The following is a 13739-nucleotide window of genomic DNA, read 5'->3' on the forward strand; positions in this document are numbered from 1 at the left end:
AAGTCGACAGGGTTCGTACCATTAAGCAAATATAAAGTTGTGGTGACCAGTATATTTGCTTTAAAACATTCATATTAGGCCTTCAAGGCCTACAACAATATGAATTAACTAATAAATGCACGAAGCCTACGAAACCCGATCCTCTATCAACAGCCTGACAGAGTTGACAAGGTTCAATCCACAAAAGAGAAATGACCCCCAAACACCCCAATGATGGCCGTGTTGAATTCAGATCTCAACAGGAGGGGTTCCCAAATATTTCAAAGCTCCACCCAAATATCCACAAAAATTCAAAAATCCCCAAAATCCAAAGCTCCACAAATTCCAAAATCCCAAAAATATTTAAAATTGAAACTATCCATCCCAAAGCTTAAAGCAAAATTCATCCACCCTCCGCAACAGTTTGCCGAGGTGGACAAATTAAAATTTACTTCAGCTCACAAAGAGCTAAATGCCTAGTTGAAAATATTACTATGATCCATTCTCAAAAAGTCTTCTGCTAGTAAGGACGTGGTATGTATCCTCTAACCGGCAGTTTTGTCGCCAAATGACACTGCATGTAAACGGTTATGATCCGGGGCCCTCTGAACCGAGTGGTTTTGCCGCCAAATGGCACCACGAAATACCGGTTATGGCCAGAGCCAATACGCTCCTTATTGGAATCAAATTCTTGAGATATGAATCAATAGTATATGATCGATAGGGAACGAAGCCCTCTGTCAGCTAAGGTGGATTTAAATTTGTCCCCTTAGACAAACATTCAACCCCGGTCTACAAGGTCCCCTTGGACGAAGCAACCCATGGCTGCCGACAAGGATCCTTCTGTGAGGTTGGGTCGACTACCTCCTCTGACTAAGTAGACCAGGGACCACGATGGCCCAGGACGACGGAACCATGGGATCTTGATCGGGTCCATCATCCATTCCCCCACCATCCGCTTTAAGTGAAAGATGGTGCAATTTCTATTTTAAATATAAAAGTTTTCAAACCTTTCCAAATTATCAAACTTCCAAACATTCTAAATCTCAATACCCATGCTGCTACTATATGCCAGATAACACGTATATTCTATATATCTGATTGATGACTAGCCTTAATCGAAAGTTCTCTCTCGTGATCGGGGGGGGGAATTAACTATAGGGGCTTGCGCCTATAGGAAACCAGAACTCAGATCATAAAGTCCTCGCAAAATGAGGGCAAAATCTCTGGATAGTGTCTTATCTTCAAACCCATCTGCCTTCCAAAATTTACCCCGGAACTTATTCAGTTAAAACTCCCTCGCCGAATAAAAAGAGCGAGTGGAGGCAGGGGCCGAATTTTCGGAGCCCACAAAGACTTACAAACAACGACTTAAAAACTTTGAACTCTAGCAAACTTGACTCAAATAAAAAAAAAAGACACCCTAAACTTGCTTTACTTGAGAGATGAAGGATACAGGTGGGGTGTAAACTTGCGGAGAGACGAAAGAGATTAGAAGCCGAGAAGAAGGGTGGAAAGAGCTCGCAAGATTTCCAAAGAGGTGGAAGAAGAAGATGGACAAAGCTCGCAAGCTTCTCCAAGAAAATCCCAAGGATTTCTTTTCCAAAAATTTATATATCACTCTCTTTAAAACATTACAAAACCCCTCATATTTATAGGTATGAAAGGGGGAATACAAACAGACACTTAATTGAATTCCCACAGGATCCAAGCACCACAAACCACGAAAAAGCTCCCAGCTTTTCACGAGAAAACAGCCCGGCCAAGGAACCGAAGAAGCAGCCACGGAACCAAAGAGGCCCGCACAGAACTGAGGCGCCAAAAGGCACAGAAAGGCCCCCAGCTCTAAAAACCAACAGCCCACCGTGGGAACCAAGGAGCCAGGGCACGGGAAAAGCCAACCGTGGAAGCCAAGGAGCCAAGGCACGGGAAAACAAACAACCTTGGGATTTCAAAAGCTATTTTGGAATCCCAAGAGACAACTTAAACTATAATAAAAATTACATTAATTAAGATAACTAATGAACTTAAAACTTAGCTAATAATGAACTAACCCTTAGTTCAATAAATGAACTAAAGACCAGCTCATAAATGAGTTAAATTCCAGCTCAAATTTTATTGAGCTAGTAAGCTCAAGGGAAGTCAAAATCAACTTACTTTGGGTTTGAGTTGACCCCCCCTTTGCCTACATCAGTAACCCTTTTTGGGTGAAATCGAAGGGAACGCTTTATAAAAGCTTTAGATATGTTCCTAACCTAGAAATTTCTTCTTTTTGCTTAGATTTTCTTATGTTGAAAATTTAGTGTTTTTCAAAATTTGAAAATTTAAAAAGGAGTACGTTTAGAGAAGCTTAATGGTGAATATTAAACCTTAACTTTTGTTTTCTTCCAAAAATTTTGAGATTTCCAAAATTAGAGCTTTTTTCCGAAATTCAATTTCTTTGAGGATGGCTTAACAAATATTATTCCTAATAACCCTAGGAATATTTTTAAGGGTAAAAATTAGCATTTTTCATAATTTTACATTTTTCCTAATTTTTTATTAAAGAAAATCCAAAAACAATTATGCCCTAAATGTTAATTAGGTAAAGGGAGGTTTTAGCATGAATATGTGATGAAAATAATGGAAATTAGGTTTTCAAATTTGGGGTTTTAGGGCAATTCGAAAATTTAAGTTATTTTAAATAAAATTAGGGTAATTGTAAAGGGGTAAAAACGGGAAATCATTTGATTAGACAAAAATTTTAACTTTAAAAATTTAGGGTTTATTTAAATCAGAAAATAATGATATTAAAATGCTAATTTAATAAAAATGAATTAATGTTGGGTAAAACAAATTATGTTCTTTTAGGTATTGGAAGTGGGAGATGAAAGACGTCGAAAAAATAAACGGCGATTTGTGCACGTCCGAGGTTGTTTGCTTATATTTGAGATAGGTAAATATAATTATTTTAAATTCGGAATTTACTGTTTCTCTAATTTTTATTTAAAAGTGTCATATACTTATTGTTATTCAATTTAGCAATAGCATGTTCCTTAAATGCAATGTATTTTGGCAGCATGTGATGGATAGTTTAGAATGGATATATTTTTCTTTTAAAATGTCTACATATAGAAATGCACGAAATTACATTAAGGACATATGCTTGATTGGAATGTTAGACACCCTTCTATAATAATTATATTGTATGATGGCATGTTTATGTTATCACGGAGTATCAATATGGTAAAGAAAATTGTAAAGGAAAAAAGGTAAAGTAAAAAATATGGCTCCTCGGAGCAGAAATTGCTAATTGAATGTGTATCTGATCAGTACAAATTTGATACTCCGTTATAGGTGTGTAAGATATGAATATGTTATATGCATAAAGATTATTAAGGAAAAAATGAAAAATGTGAAATGTAAAATGTACATGCATATGAAAAGAAAAATGGTCATATAGGATAACAGACAGACTTAAGCACACCAGTTACTACTGCATGACAAATTTATTGTTTCTTTCTTTAGTTTATTACTGCACTATATCATAAAATTTGTATGCATAATGTGTCTATTTACCTTATTTTTTTTTAAATTAATAGAATTAAAGGTTACCTATTGAGCTTTAGCTCACCCTAGTTGTGGGATGTTTTTCAAGAGAGCCCGCTAATCTATGATGGCTGGCAGACAGCCGTTCACCTATCCTCGTAGGGAATCACAAGGAGAATGACATATACCTTTTGTAACAGAATTACATGTACTTGTTTATCAGTGATATAAAATGTTGTTTTGAGTTAGTGGCTCTTCTTACTTTGTTTGGATGGCTTTTATGATATGTTACATTGAAATGTTTTAAATTTTCCATACGACCGTCTGTTTCCCCTTTGTTATTATAGTCTACTAATTTAACATAGATTCCATTTAAATAATATGAATCTGAATATTTTAAAATTAAAAAATATTTTTTCTGAAATAGTGAATGCCTCATCACCTAGTGCTCACTCAAGTAATTCCTTAACAACAGCGTCCACTTGGGATAAGCATGAACGTTGTATCACCTAAGCAACTAGACGACTATGATGCACCGACACACCTCTTGAAGAGAGATAACAGTGTCGGACACGGCAGACACGTGTCTGATTATAATAATATTTAAATTTAACCCGACACGGCTATGACACGTTTCGAACACGGCTAGGATATGTGTCCTAATTTTTTATGATAAAATTATTTTAATTAAAAATAATATGATATCCAATGAATTATTATGAGAGAGAGCTAAAGAAGTAAATAGATGCATTCTTTGTGATTTAGATTAGAGGATAAAGAAATATTATGGAAGAGAACTAGCGAGCTAGAGAAGTAAATATATACAAAGAAGAACTAACTTTCATTATATGATATCCAACAAACTACTGTAAATCTTTCTCTTGATGAACCAGAGTTGAAAGCAATGATATTCAATGATGATGATATCTAAGACCAAAAACAAGCCTCTGAAGCTAATCCTAGTAGTTGAAGCTTGAATGCTTGATGTTGTAGCAAGTGATTATTTGCTTATATTTTTATGGTTGTACTAGACATTTTGTACTAATATTTTATATTATAAGCTAGAAAAGTTATCATGTCATTCATTTATTATTATTTGTCATTTTTAATATGATGTTACATTAATATCTATACACTATAAAAAAAATTAATGCGCTGTCCGCGTCGTACCCGTGCCCTATATTTTCAAAAAAAGTCGTCCCGTGTCGGTGTCGTGTCATTTTGTATCAGTGCATCATAGCTAGACGAGCAGCCAAAACACCTTTGATAACAATGGTCTCAAAGAATTTATTTCTCTGAAGGGATTAAAAGCCCTTAAAGCACAATTGCCACCACACTAAACTTTTATTTGATCCTTTTCAATAAGAAATTTTTAGAGATTTGTCCTCCAGGATAAGATTAAATTTATATCTTATCGTTTATAAACACCAAGCTAAATTAAAAGAAGAAATTACATACCAAGAAGACTAACCACCCCAATTATCAAACAACTAAGATTGCAAGGACCAGTCCTACCCCAACAACCCGACAAGAAATAAGATCCAGCACAACTACTCAGCCTAACATGGCCCAAGCAACTCATCCATAAAAAAGGAGATGACCATCCTCAAAAAAATAAAAAGGTCATATAAAGACTAGGGTTGCAAAATTTTGATGGTATATTCATAATTCATCACATTAGAGTTAATCAACTGAGAAAGAATGGAGAGTTTCTAGCACGTCAAATTGCTTCAGCTTCATTTGCCCAAACATGAATTCCATTACCCTCATGACCTTCTTAAGATATGGAGAACCTATTAGTTTGTTATATTTGATTTTGACGCAGCTAAAGTATTTGTTCAAGCTCACTAAAGGTAGGAATTAACCAAGCTTAAGCTTGAGCTTTTAAGCTTAGGTCATTGGGTCATTTTGCTTAGTTGCTAATATTGGAAAGAATACAGATCTTAGCTCTAGAAGCAAGTTGCATTGAAGTGAGATGAATTGGCATATTGTTTGTTCTGTAGGTACTCACTTCCTATGAACCTGGTTCATATGTTTGTCAACATTGTAGTGAGTCTTATTTTCAACTCCTTTTGTATTAATCTTTCATTATTTTAATATTATTATTGTTGTACTCTTTGGCAAACGTAAGAGGGAGGGTGAATTGGTGAATCTTGCACAAAAAATTGGGATTAAATGTATAGAAGTTTAAACACGCCAAAATATTAACTTTTATGAAATAAAATTCCAAGTAAAAATATCCCCTCTTTAATTCTTGTACTAAATAAAAAAAATTCTAAAGAAAATGATTTAAAAATATCAAAACTTTTTTTTTTCATAGACACAAATTATTATATAATAAACTTTAATGTTTCAAAAGAATCTTAACATTTCATAATAACAATCTCTACATATTAAAATGTTATTGCGATAAAAATAAAATGCACAAAAGAAAAGAAAAATCAAAAGAAAAGAGTAAGAAATACAATCCAATTTATAGTGGTCCGACCTACTGGCCAATGTCCAAACCCCAAATCCTCTACTTAGGAATTCCATTATCAGTCCTACTCCCAGCAAGTTCTCTCTTCAAGGATAATGAAGAAACCTAAACTACTTTTCTCTTCAAAAAGTACACCAATCCCTAGCCACACGACTAGATCCACAAAGTAAAAGAAAACCTTCAGATCTTCCCGATCTCTACATTCACAAACTCAAGAAGCTCTCAACCTGAGAGATTCGAACTCTCAAATCAGAGGATCACAAGAATATGATTTGAGAATAACTAGAAAGTGTTACCTTACACAGAGAATCTCTCCAAAGCTTTTGTAAACTTGAAAGAAAAAGAAGATGGAGATCATTAAGAATTTTTTCTCACAAGAATATTTCAAATCTCTTGCAGCCTCTATTTTGCAAAAATCTCTCAATAATTTCTTTTGAATATTTTTATGATAAGTTAATACCAAATCTAAACGTTATTATTTATTAAATTTGACAACTAGATTGTTTAGTACGATTAGCATACTCATTCTCAAAATCCTAAAAGTCATCTATGTTTGTCAGACTATACTCATTTGCAGCCTCCAAGAGATTCAATGGGTCTGTAATATTGAGGATCGTACCGAACTCCTCTCTATTTATTCCAGAACTGTACTATATGGTTTGTATATTACGATATTTTTCATGATATGATTTTAGTTACTCTCTTGGATTCTCAGGCCTTAATTAGGTAAATTTGAAACTCAGTTAATTTTATCATACAGCAAAATTAACTGAGTTTCAAATTTACCTATTTAAGGAAATTTGTCAATAACTAATAACGATTATTTCGTTTGATTAAAACTTATTATATAATTTGACTCATATCGTACCATACGATTAATTTTATAAATTTAATTTTAAATATATGTCAATTAATACCACTCGATTATTTAGATTCACCAGAATTAGCATGCAAATGTATAGTGCAAATTAAATTGTACAGTACGATTTATCATTAATCATATGGTTTTAATTAACTGATAATATTTTTGAGTAAAAACTCAAACTAGTTCCTCGACTATTAGTAAATGTCTAATATAGTCTCAAAGTTCTTTATTGCCTCGCTTTAGTCCCTCAATTATTAAGTATTGATCCAATTTAATCCCATGGCCTAAAATAAGATTTAAATTTAACTCCAAAGTTAAATATGAGGGTATTTTAGATAGTACAATTATATGTCAGATTAGATTGCTTATGTTGCTCTATTTTATCATTTAATAAATTATAATACATATAAATATCTTAATGAAAGTAAATCTAGTAAATAATAAGGGTGATTACTTAGTTTAAAAAATAATTTTTTAAAGCAAACAAATAGTTCCTGACGTAATAAATTATTTTGATATTGTTGAGCAAATAATTCCTAAGAACAAAAAGATCAAAATCGTATGAACATGGATATTAGGAAGATAAGCAAACCTAGCATTAATTGTGTCTCTGTCTCCTTGTTGATGTCGCACATTGCTCGTCGTCTCTGTCTCTGGATGTCAAAGTGCATCGTGGTCGCTCGTAGCAGTACATTACCTCCCAATGTTTGTCTCCACGGGATAATACTGAATCGATAGCCTGCCGCCTCACTTGCGTCCTCTCGCATCTCGCTCGTACCACATCAAATCTTGGAGAATAGAAGCACATCGTCTCAGTGGCAACAACACAACATTTCTTCTGTCGTGGAATTATACCAGCTCATGATCGCGGTCTCTGTCTGTCACAACAAGTCTTCTCGCTCACGCCATTCAGTTTTTAGGGGATCATAGCAGGAAGGCGAAGGATTGGGTAATAAAAGGAGAAGTCTTTTCCCTAAAATACCTATAGAAAAAGCTAACGCTTGCAACTTCTTATGAACATAAAATTTTACAAGGGACCAAATTGGACAATTTTTTAATAGTTGAGGGACAGTGCAGAACTCTGAAACTAAATTGGGCATTTATTAATAGTCGGTCGACTATTTTAAGCATTTACTCTTTTTTTTTCATAATTTAACTCTCATGTAAGTGTGCTTAATTGCTTCAAAAATCATATATCTATAATATACAATAAGACTCAAGAAAAACACAAATTTTTTATTTATTTGCACTCCTTATTTCATTGATGCCTTTCTTTCTTCTGTTTGGCCTAAGTTCACAAATGTGATTACCCTCCAAGTAGTGTGTCCTGTATCATTTGGTTTAACACTTATTTAACTGTCATGTTTAGCTTGCCTGGAAAGCCAAGACACCCAAATTCATTAGCTCAAAAATATTGCAACCAGTAAGGCCTGTAATCATCAAAACATTAATAACATCTAAAAGCTCAAGGGGTTCAACAATTACAAATACAAAATAATATTCTAGCCCATCATTTCATTAATTTAATATTTTTTAATATGAAATATAAAAAGAGAGGAAAAAAAACTATGGTGATATCCTAATCTCAAAATTGAAACTCATTCCTCAACTTTTAAAGGTGAGTTTCAAAAATGAGAACTCAATTTTATCCAATTTCAACCAAACAAACACTTGAACTCAATTCTAAAAGAAACATCCAATCATTTCTTGCAATTTACATGAAAAATAAACAAGCATTAAATGGAACTCCGTTGAGCTAGCAGTTGAGCTTAAATTGAGATTTTCGTTAATTTGATTTGGCTTATTGACTGATCTAATAACAACAAACCTCAAGCTGCACATAGAAAAGCATGCTTCCATACAACAGATTGATTAAAGAATGAACGTAAAAGGTAAAAAATAGTTAACTAATGAATCCAATTAAGTAAAAGCTTCTAGAATAAAATATACAAAAATGATCACACCTTTCAATGTATTTAAATAAATAAATAAACAGGATTTAGATCATATGAGAACCTACCTTACTTAAACCAACATCAACTAGTGTCCCCTTTGGACCTGAAGCATCCACTTCCAGTGTTATACCTGTCAGAGTTGCACATTCGAAATGATTTTTATGAGATAAACATATGCATTCAATAAACAAAGTATCATGTGAGCAAATGACTCTAATTTGAACAAGTAAACCCCAGTTTGCTCAAATACCCTTTCTTTTTAATATAAGCTTCTAAAATCATTAGAGCACACACTATGTTCTCTTATTTCATGAAGGCAAAAAAAATTATTATAATCAAGCCTCAGTTACCCAATCGACTAATTCCATTCCTCCTAAGAACCACTATCCAATCCAGTGTTCTTCGACATGATAACCTCATTGCAAAGCAAAATAAAAAAGTTAAGTGTCATAATTTTAAACTCTTTGAACCAAAATTCCTGGCAGCAACTGCCAATTCTTTCAACTTTAATGCTTCTCTTTTTGCACCAAAAAATAAAGTTAAATTCCTTAATCTTCTTCCCAGTTATATCCTTCTACCTGCTCCTACGAGTAGCTCAGTATGTCATAACAGCCAAACAAATATAACTAGCCAGCTTTCAAAAATAATAATAACTGTTAGGTTAAAGGAGGACCGAGTATGTACTAAAATAACTTAAATAATGATCAAAATGATCCATTGACTATATACGAAGGACCAAAATGGCCCTTTGATTATTTATGAATGATCAAAATAATCCACAAGTATTAAAAGTCCTGCTTTAATCCATGAAATTTTTAAATAGAGACCTAAATGTTCCCGTGGGGGAATAATTTGATCCCTATTTAATGAGTAAAGAGAACAATTTGATAATTTTATATAGTAGGGAATAATTTTGGTCCTTCAGAAAAAGCTAAGGGATTAATTTTTTTTTTTTTTTCTAAAATAACTCAAGTATAGACTCGTGTACCATTCACATGAAGAGTTAATCTTGCAAGGCTAAAGAGTCAAGAAGATGGAGAATTTCAAGGGATTAAAATTCAGAAGTAAATAACTAAAAGGACATTCCGGCATTCAATACTCAAATATTGATTTACTTCTATAGAATCCAAGACAGCCAAACGGGGTTGTTTTTAAATGCTTTACGCAAGAATATAAATGGTAAACTGAGGCAGTTTACCAGATTTGGCCATATGCAACAATGTATAAAAAAAAAAGAAATGGAAATCATCCTATTACAGTTATTCTACTTACTGAAGATAAATAGATTGTTGTGAAACTTGTTTAAGTATCAAACCACCACACATTAAGCATTATTTGAATCAGGTGAAGTATTTTAGGAAATGTCATCATTCTTACAGAATCATGAAAACAAGTCTACTAAGCTCATACCAAGCATGCACCCAGGATCTATTTTGTCATACTAATCCACATTGGTTTCTTAAGTGCTTATTAATAGCTATATTGGAAGTATAGTATATTATAATTCAAGTTTGTAATACAGCATGTTTACAGGTTTGGGTTAAACAATGCCAGCCCATCAAAAGGAGGGCACAGGAAAAATGCTTCTCCTATCTTTCTCCATCCATGCCTACTCCATTCCTCTGATCTACCCCTTTATAACACTATCATATGCTTAATGAAAGTAAAATGGAAAGATTAAAAAAAAAAAAGAGATCACCTTCTCGAAAAGGGGTCCATTCATGCTTGCGCACATGATGAGGAGCATCAAGAGGGGGAAGCAAACCCTGAGAAAAATAAAACACAATATTAACCCTTAAGTGCTGTGATACTCCTGACCAATTACTAGACAATAAAAACATAACAAAAAAAAAAACTCACCACATGCTTGAAGCTATTGTGCATCGGGAAAAGCCTACGCCTGAGATATTGCGGCGTCTCCAAATACTGCAAAATTCTCACAAGAAACTGTGCGCCACTCTCATTTTGATCACCATTGTTCACCTCAGCACCATTACTGGAAAGAGCCTTATTATCGACTACCACTATCTATATATCAAAGCAATTTTTTGTTAGTAAAATTTAAAAGAATTACAATCAAAACACTAGAAAGGAAATCCATTATAAATGTTGATTAAAGGGAAAAACATTGAAATTTGACCTCATCAACTTGGAAGATGGTGGCAGCTCGAGCAATCTGACCTACTAGCTAATAAAGAGAGTGAAAGAAAAAAGAATTAGGAAGAAGAAGAGGGAATTTCCAGAAGTAGAAAATATCACATATGCATATGCCTTTTAGGGTTTAGGGTTTAAAATGACTTACAAGAGTGGCTAGCTCTTGCGACTGGGTGTTGTCAATAATGGAGCCTACTACTGATATACTAACCGAGGGTATCTCCTTCTTCCACTTGTGTTCCTCCTTATTGATCTTCTTTTTGTTTTTTTGCTTGTGATTCCCCTCTGGAGAATTATTCAAGTTCCTAATAGTATCTTCAGTACAATTCTTCTCCTTTCGTTTCTTCTTGTGCTTCTCCACTTCATATTCTACCGTTCTCATTCTCACTCAAAACTCTGGATTGTCCAATGCCCGTTTAAAGGTTGTGCGCTAAGAGAACCTTGGAGTTCCATCATTCTTTTATTACAATTTATAATGGATCTAAAATAGGTTACAAAAATTGCAACAAATTTATCAATAAATCAATCATTTATTTATATTATATAAAAATAATATACAAATAAATGTTCAAGTTTACATCAATTTGGAAAAAAGATAAATAATTTTTCAGGCAATTTCTAAATTTCAAGTATTCTTACCAACCTTATTCTCAAGCCATCATGGAATTAAGAGAGAATTCATAAAGTAGAGAAGTGGAACATACAAAGACATTATACCATAATTTTGACTACTGAGTTGAAAAGTGAGAAGTGCTTCTTCTTAACAAAGCAACATCTATAATTCTTAACCATTTTGGACTGATAGGTATTTAAATTACTTCCTAAAGTGATGCTCATACTTCTATTCAAAAGCATTCTAAAATAACTATATTCCATACAAAGATTTCCATTCAAATGATCCTTCTAAGTTTCATTAATCCTATTTAAGGGAAGGCAGGTTCAATAACTCGATAATTACCTTGTTTGACTCATTTGTTAAGTAAACGAAATGGCCTTGAATAAAATCTTTCAGCATGTTTGTTACACAAGCAAAACATGAACAAGAGCTTGTTAGATAGTAGTTTTTTTTCATATTGCATTTTATTATTAAAATGCATAAAAAACAAATATTTTTAGTTTATGATCTTAAAAGGATGCATAATATAAACTCAGAAACTTCAACTCATGAAAATGAAGCCACAAGTCAAATATTATTGATATGTTTCATAGTCATTAACTAGACTTGTTATTCTTGTATGGCTCAATAATAAATAAGTTGAACACAAACAAGATCTTTTTTAGCTCATTTGCATTCAGCTCGATGGTTAATAAGCTAAATGAGAACAAAGTCCTGTTCTATTATAAGTGGCACGTTTGCACATCTAATCAAGCACAACAATCTTTGTTAGTTGGAATGACTTTGGGATTATTTTGGGTTGAAGGGTTTTGGATGCAAAGTATTACAAATGCATAGACTTCAGAAATGTAAGTATTTGATTTGACGAAAAAAAATTTAAAAGTGAAATTTTGACAAATTTGAAACTCATATCTTAGTTCATTTTTAATGTATTCCAAAATCGACTGATTTGAACAATTTTCAAACATACAGCACAAGCCTCTGCCGCCGTTGCTACCCGTTGTTTTCCTTCGTCATCAAACACCGCCACAAAACTGCTAAAGAGTTTTACATTAAATTTATTTAATATCAAATCAAACAAAAAAAAGTAATGCACATGTTTTACACTCAACAAAATAACTCTAAAACATTTTAAATGCATTACATTTATTTTACAATGTATTCTTTTTAATGTGCATTTCTTTTCTAATAAATCAAACAACCCCATAATGGAAAGGAACATTTCACTATTTTATAACAAATTGTATGGTTGAACAAAATTAAGAGAATTCACAATACTCTAATTTTCATAAGAAATGTGAATTGATCACCAAACATTTTGAATAAAACCTAATTGTTAACCAAATTTAACACCTTTTTAATATGAAACCAAGAATAAGAAGTTGTTATAAAAATTGGCTTAATTTTAAAAATTCCGATAATTGTGAAAGATATAAAAAGGCTCATAAGGATTCTAAGAAAGCATTATGCGATGCAAAGACCTTAGCTTTTAGAGTTTTAGTGATTTGTATAATATATTAGATACTAATGAGGGAGAAAGATATATGTATAAATTAGCCAAACAAAGATATAGGAGTAGTAAGGATTTAGTTCAAGGGAAGTGTATTAAAGATGAAGATTAAAAATGCTTTTCTTAGAAGATGATATTCTACAAAGGTGGATGAGATATTTTGCTAAACTTTTTAATAAAAATTGTGAAAATAAGATTGACTATAGTGACCTTAACACCCTAAATGAAAATAAAAATTTCTGTTTTTATCGGCGTATTAGTAAAACTGAAGTTAGAGAGGCTTTAAAGAAAATGAATGGTGGAAATGCAGTTGGACCTGATGATATTCCAATAGAGGTGTGGAAATGCTTAGGAGATGAAGGAATTTCTTGGCTTACTAAACTTTTTAATACTATTTTGAAGACTAAAAGGATGCCAGATGAGTGGAGAATGAGTGTGTTAATTCTTATTTTTAAGAATAAAGGTGATGCACAAGATTGTGCGAATTATAGCGGAATTAAGTTAATGTGTCATACTTTAAAACTATGGAAGCGAGTTATGGAGCATAGGTTGCGGCGTGATAATAATGTTTCTCAAAATCAATTTGGATTCATGCCGAGTAGGTCGACTATGGAAGTCATGCATTTATTAAGAGGTTTGATGGAGAAATATAG

The 13739-nt window shown here is 32.8% G+C and overlaps 1 protein-coding gene across 1 annotated transcript in view; it reads right to left on the reverse strand.

The window, feature by feature from the left end:
• Positions 1-13739, reverse strand: part of LOC110097689 (putative methyltransferase C9orf114) — a 43023-nt gene that overhangs the window by 14974 nt on the left and 14310 nt on the right. Inside the window, exons 2-6 of the mRNA XM_020824208.2 lie at positions 11109-11441; positions 10947-10994; positions 10667-10834; positions 10506-10572; positions 8872-8936 (exon numbers count right to left, since the gene is read on the reverse strand). Coding sequence (XP_020679867.1) covers positions 8872-8936; positions 10506-10572; positions 10667-10834; positions 10947-10994; positions 11109-11342 — 582 coding nt within the window. The 5' untranslated portion in view covers positions 11343-11441. The remainder of the gene's footprint in view (positions 1-8871; positions 8937-10505; positions 10573-10666; positions 10835-10946; positions 10995-11108; positions 11442-13739) is intronic.

The sequence above is a fragment of the Dendrobium catenatum genome, unplaced genomic scaffold, assembly GCF_001605985.2.
Source record: "Dendrobium catenatum unplaced genomic scaffold, ASM160598v2 fragScaff_scaffold_1481, whole genome shotgun sequence".
Classification (NCBI taxonomy): Eukaryota; Viridiplantae; Streptophyta; class Magnoliopsida; order Asparagales; family Orchidaceae; genus Dendrobium; species Dendrobium catenatum.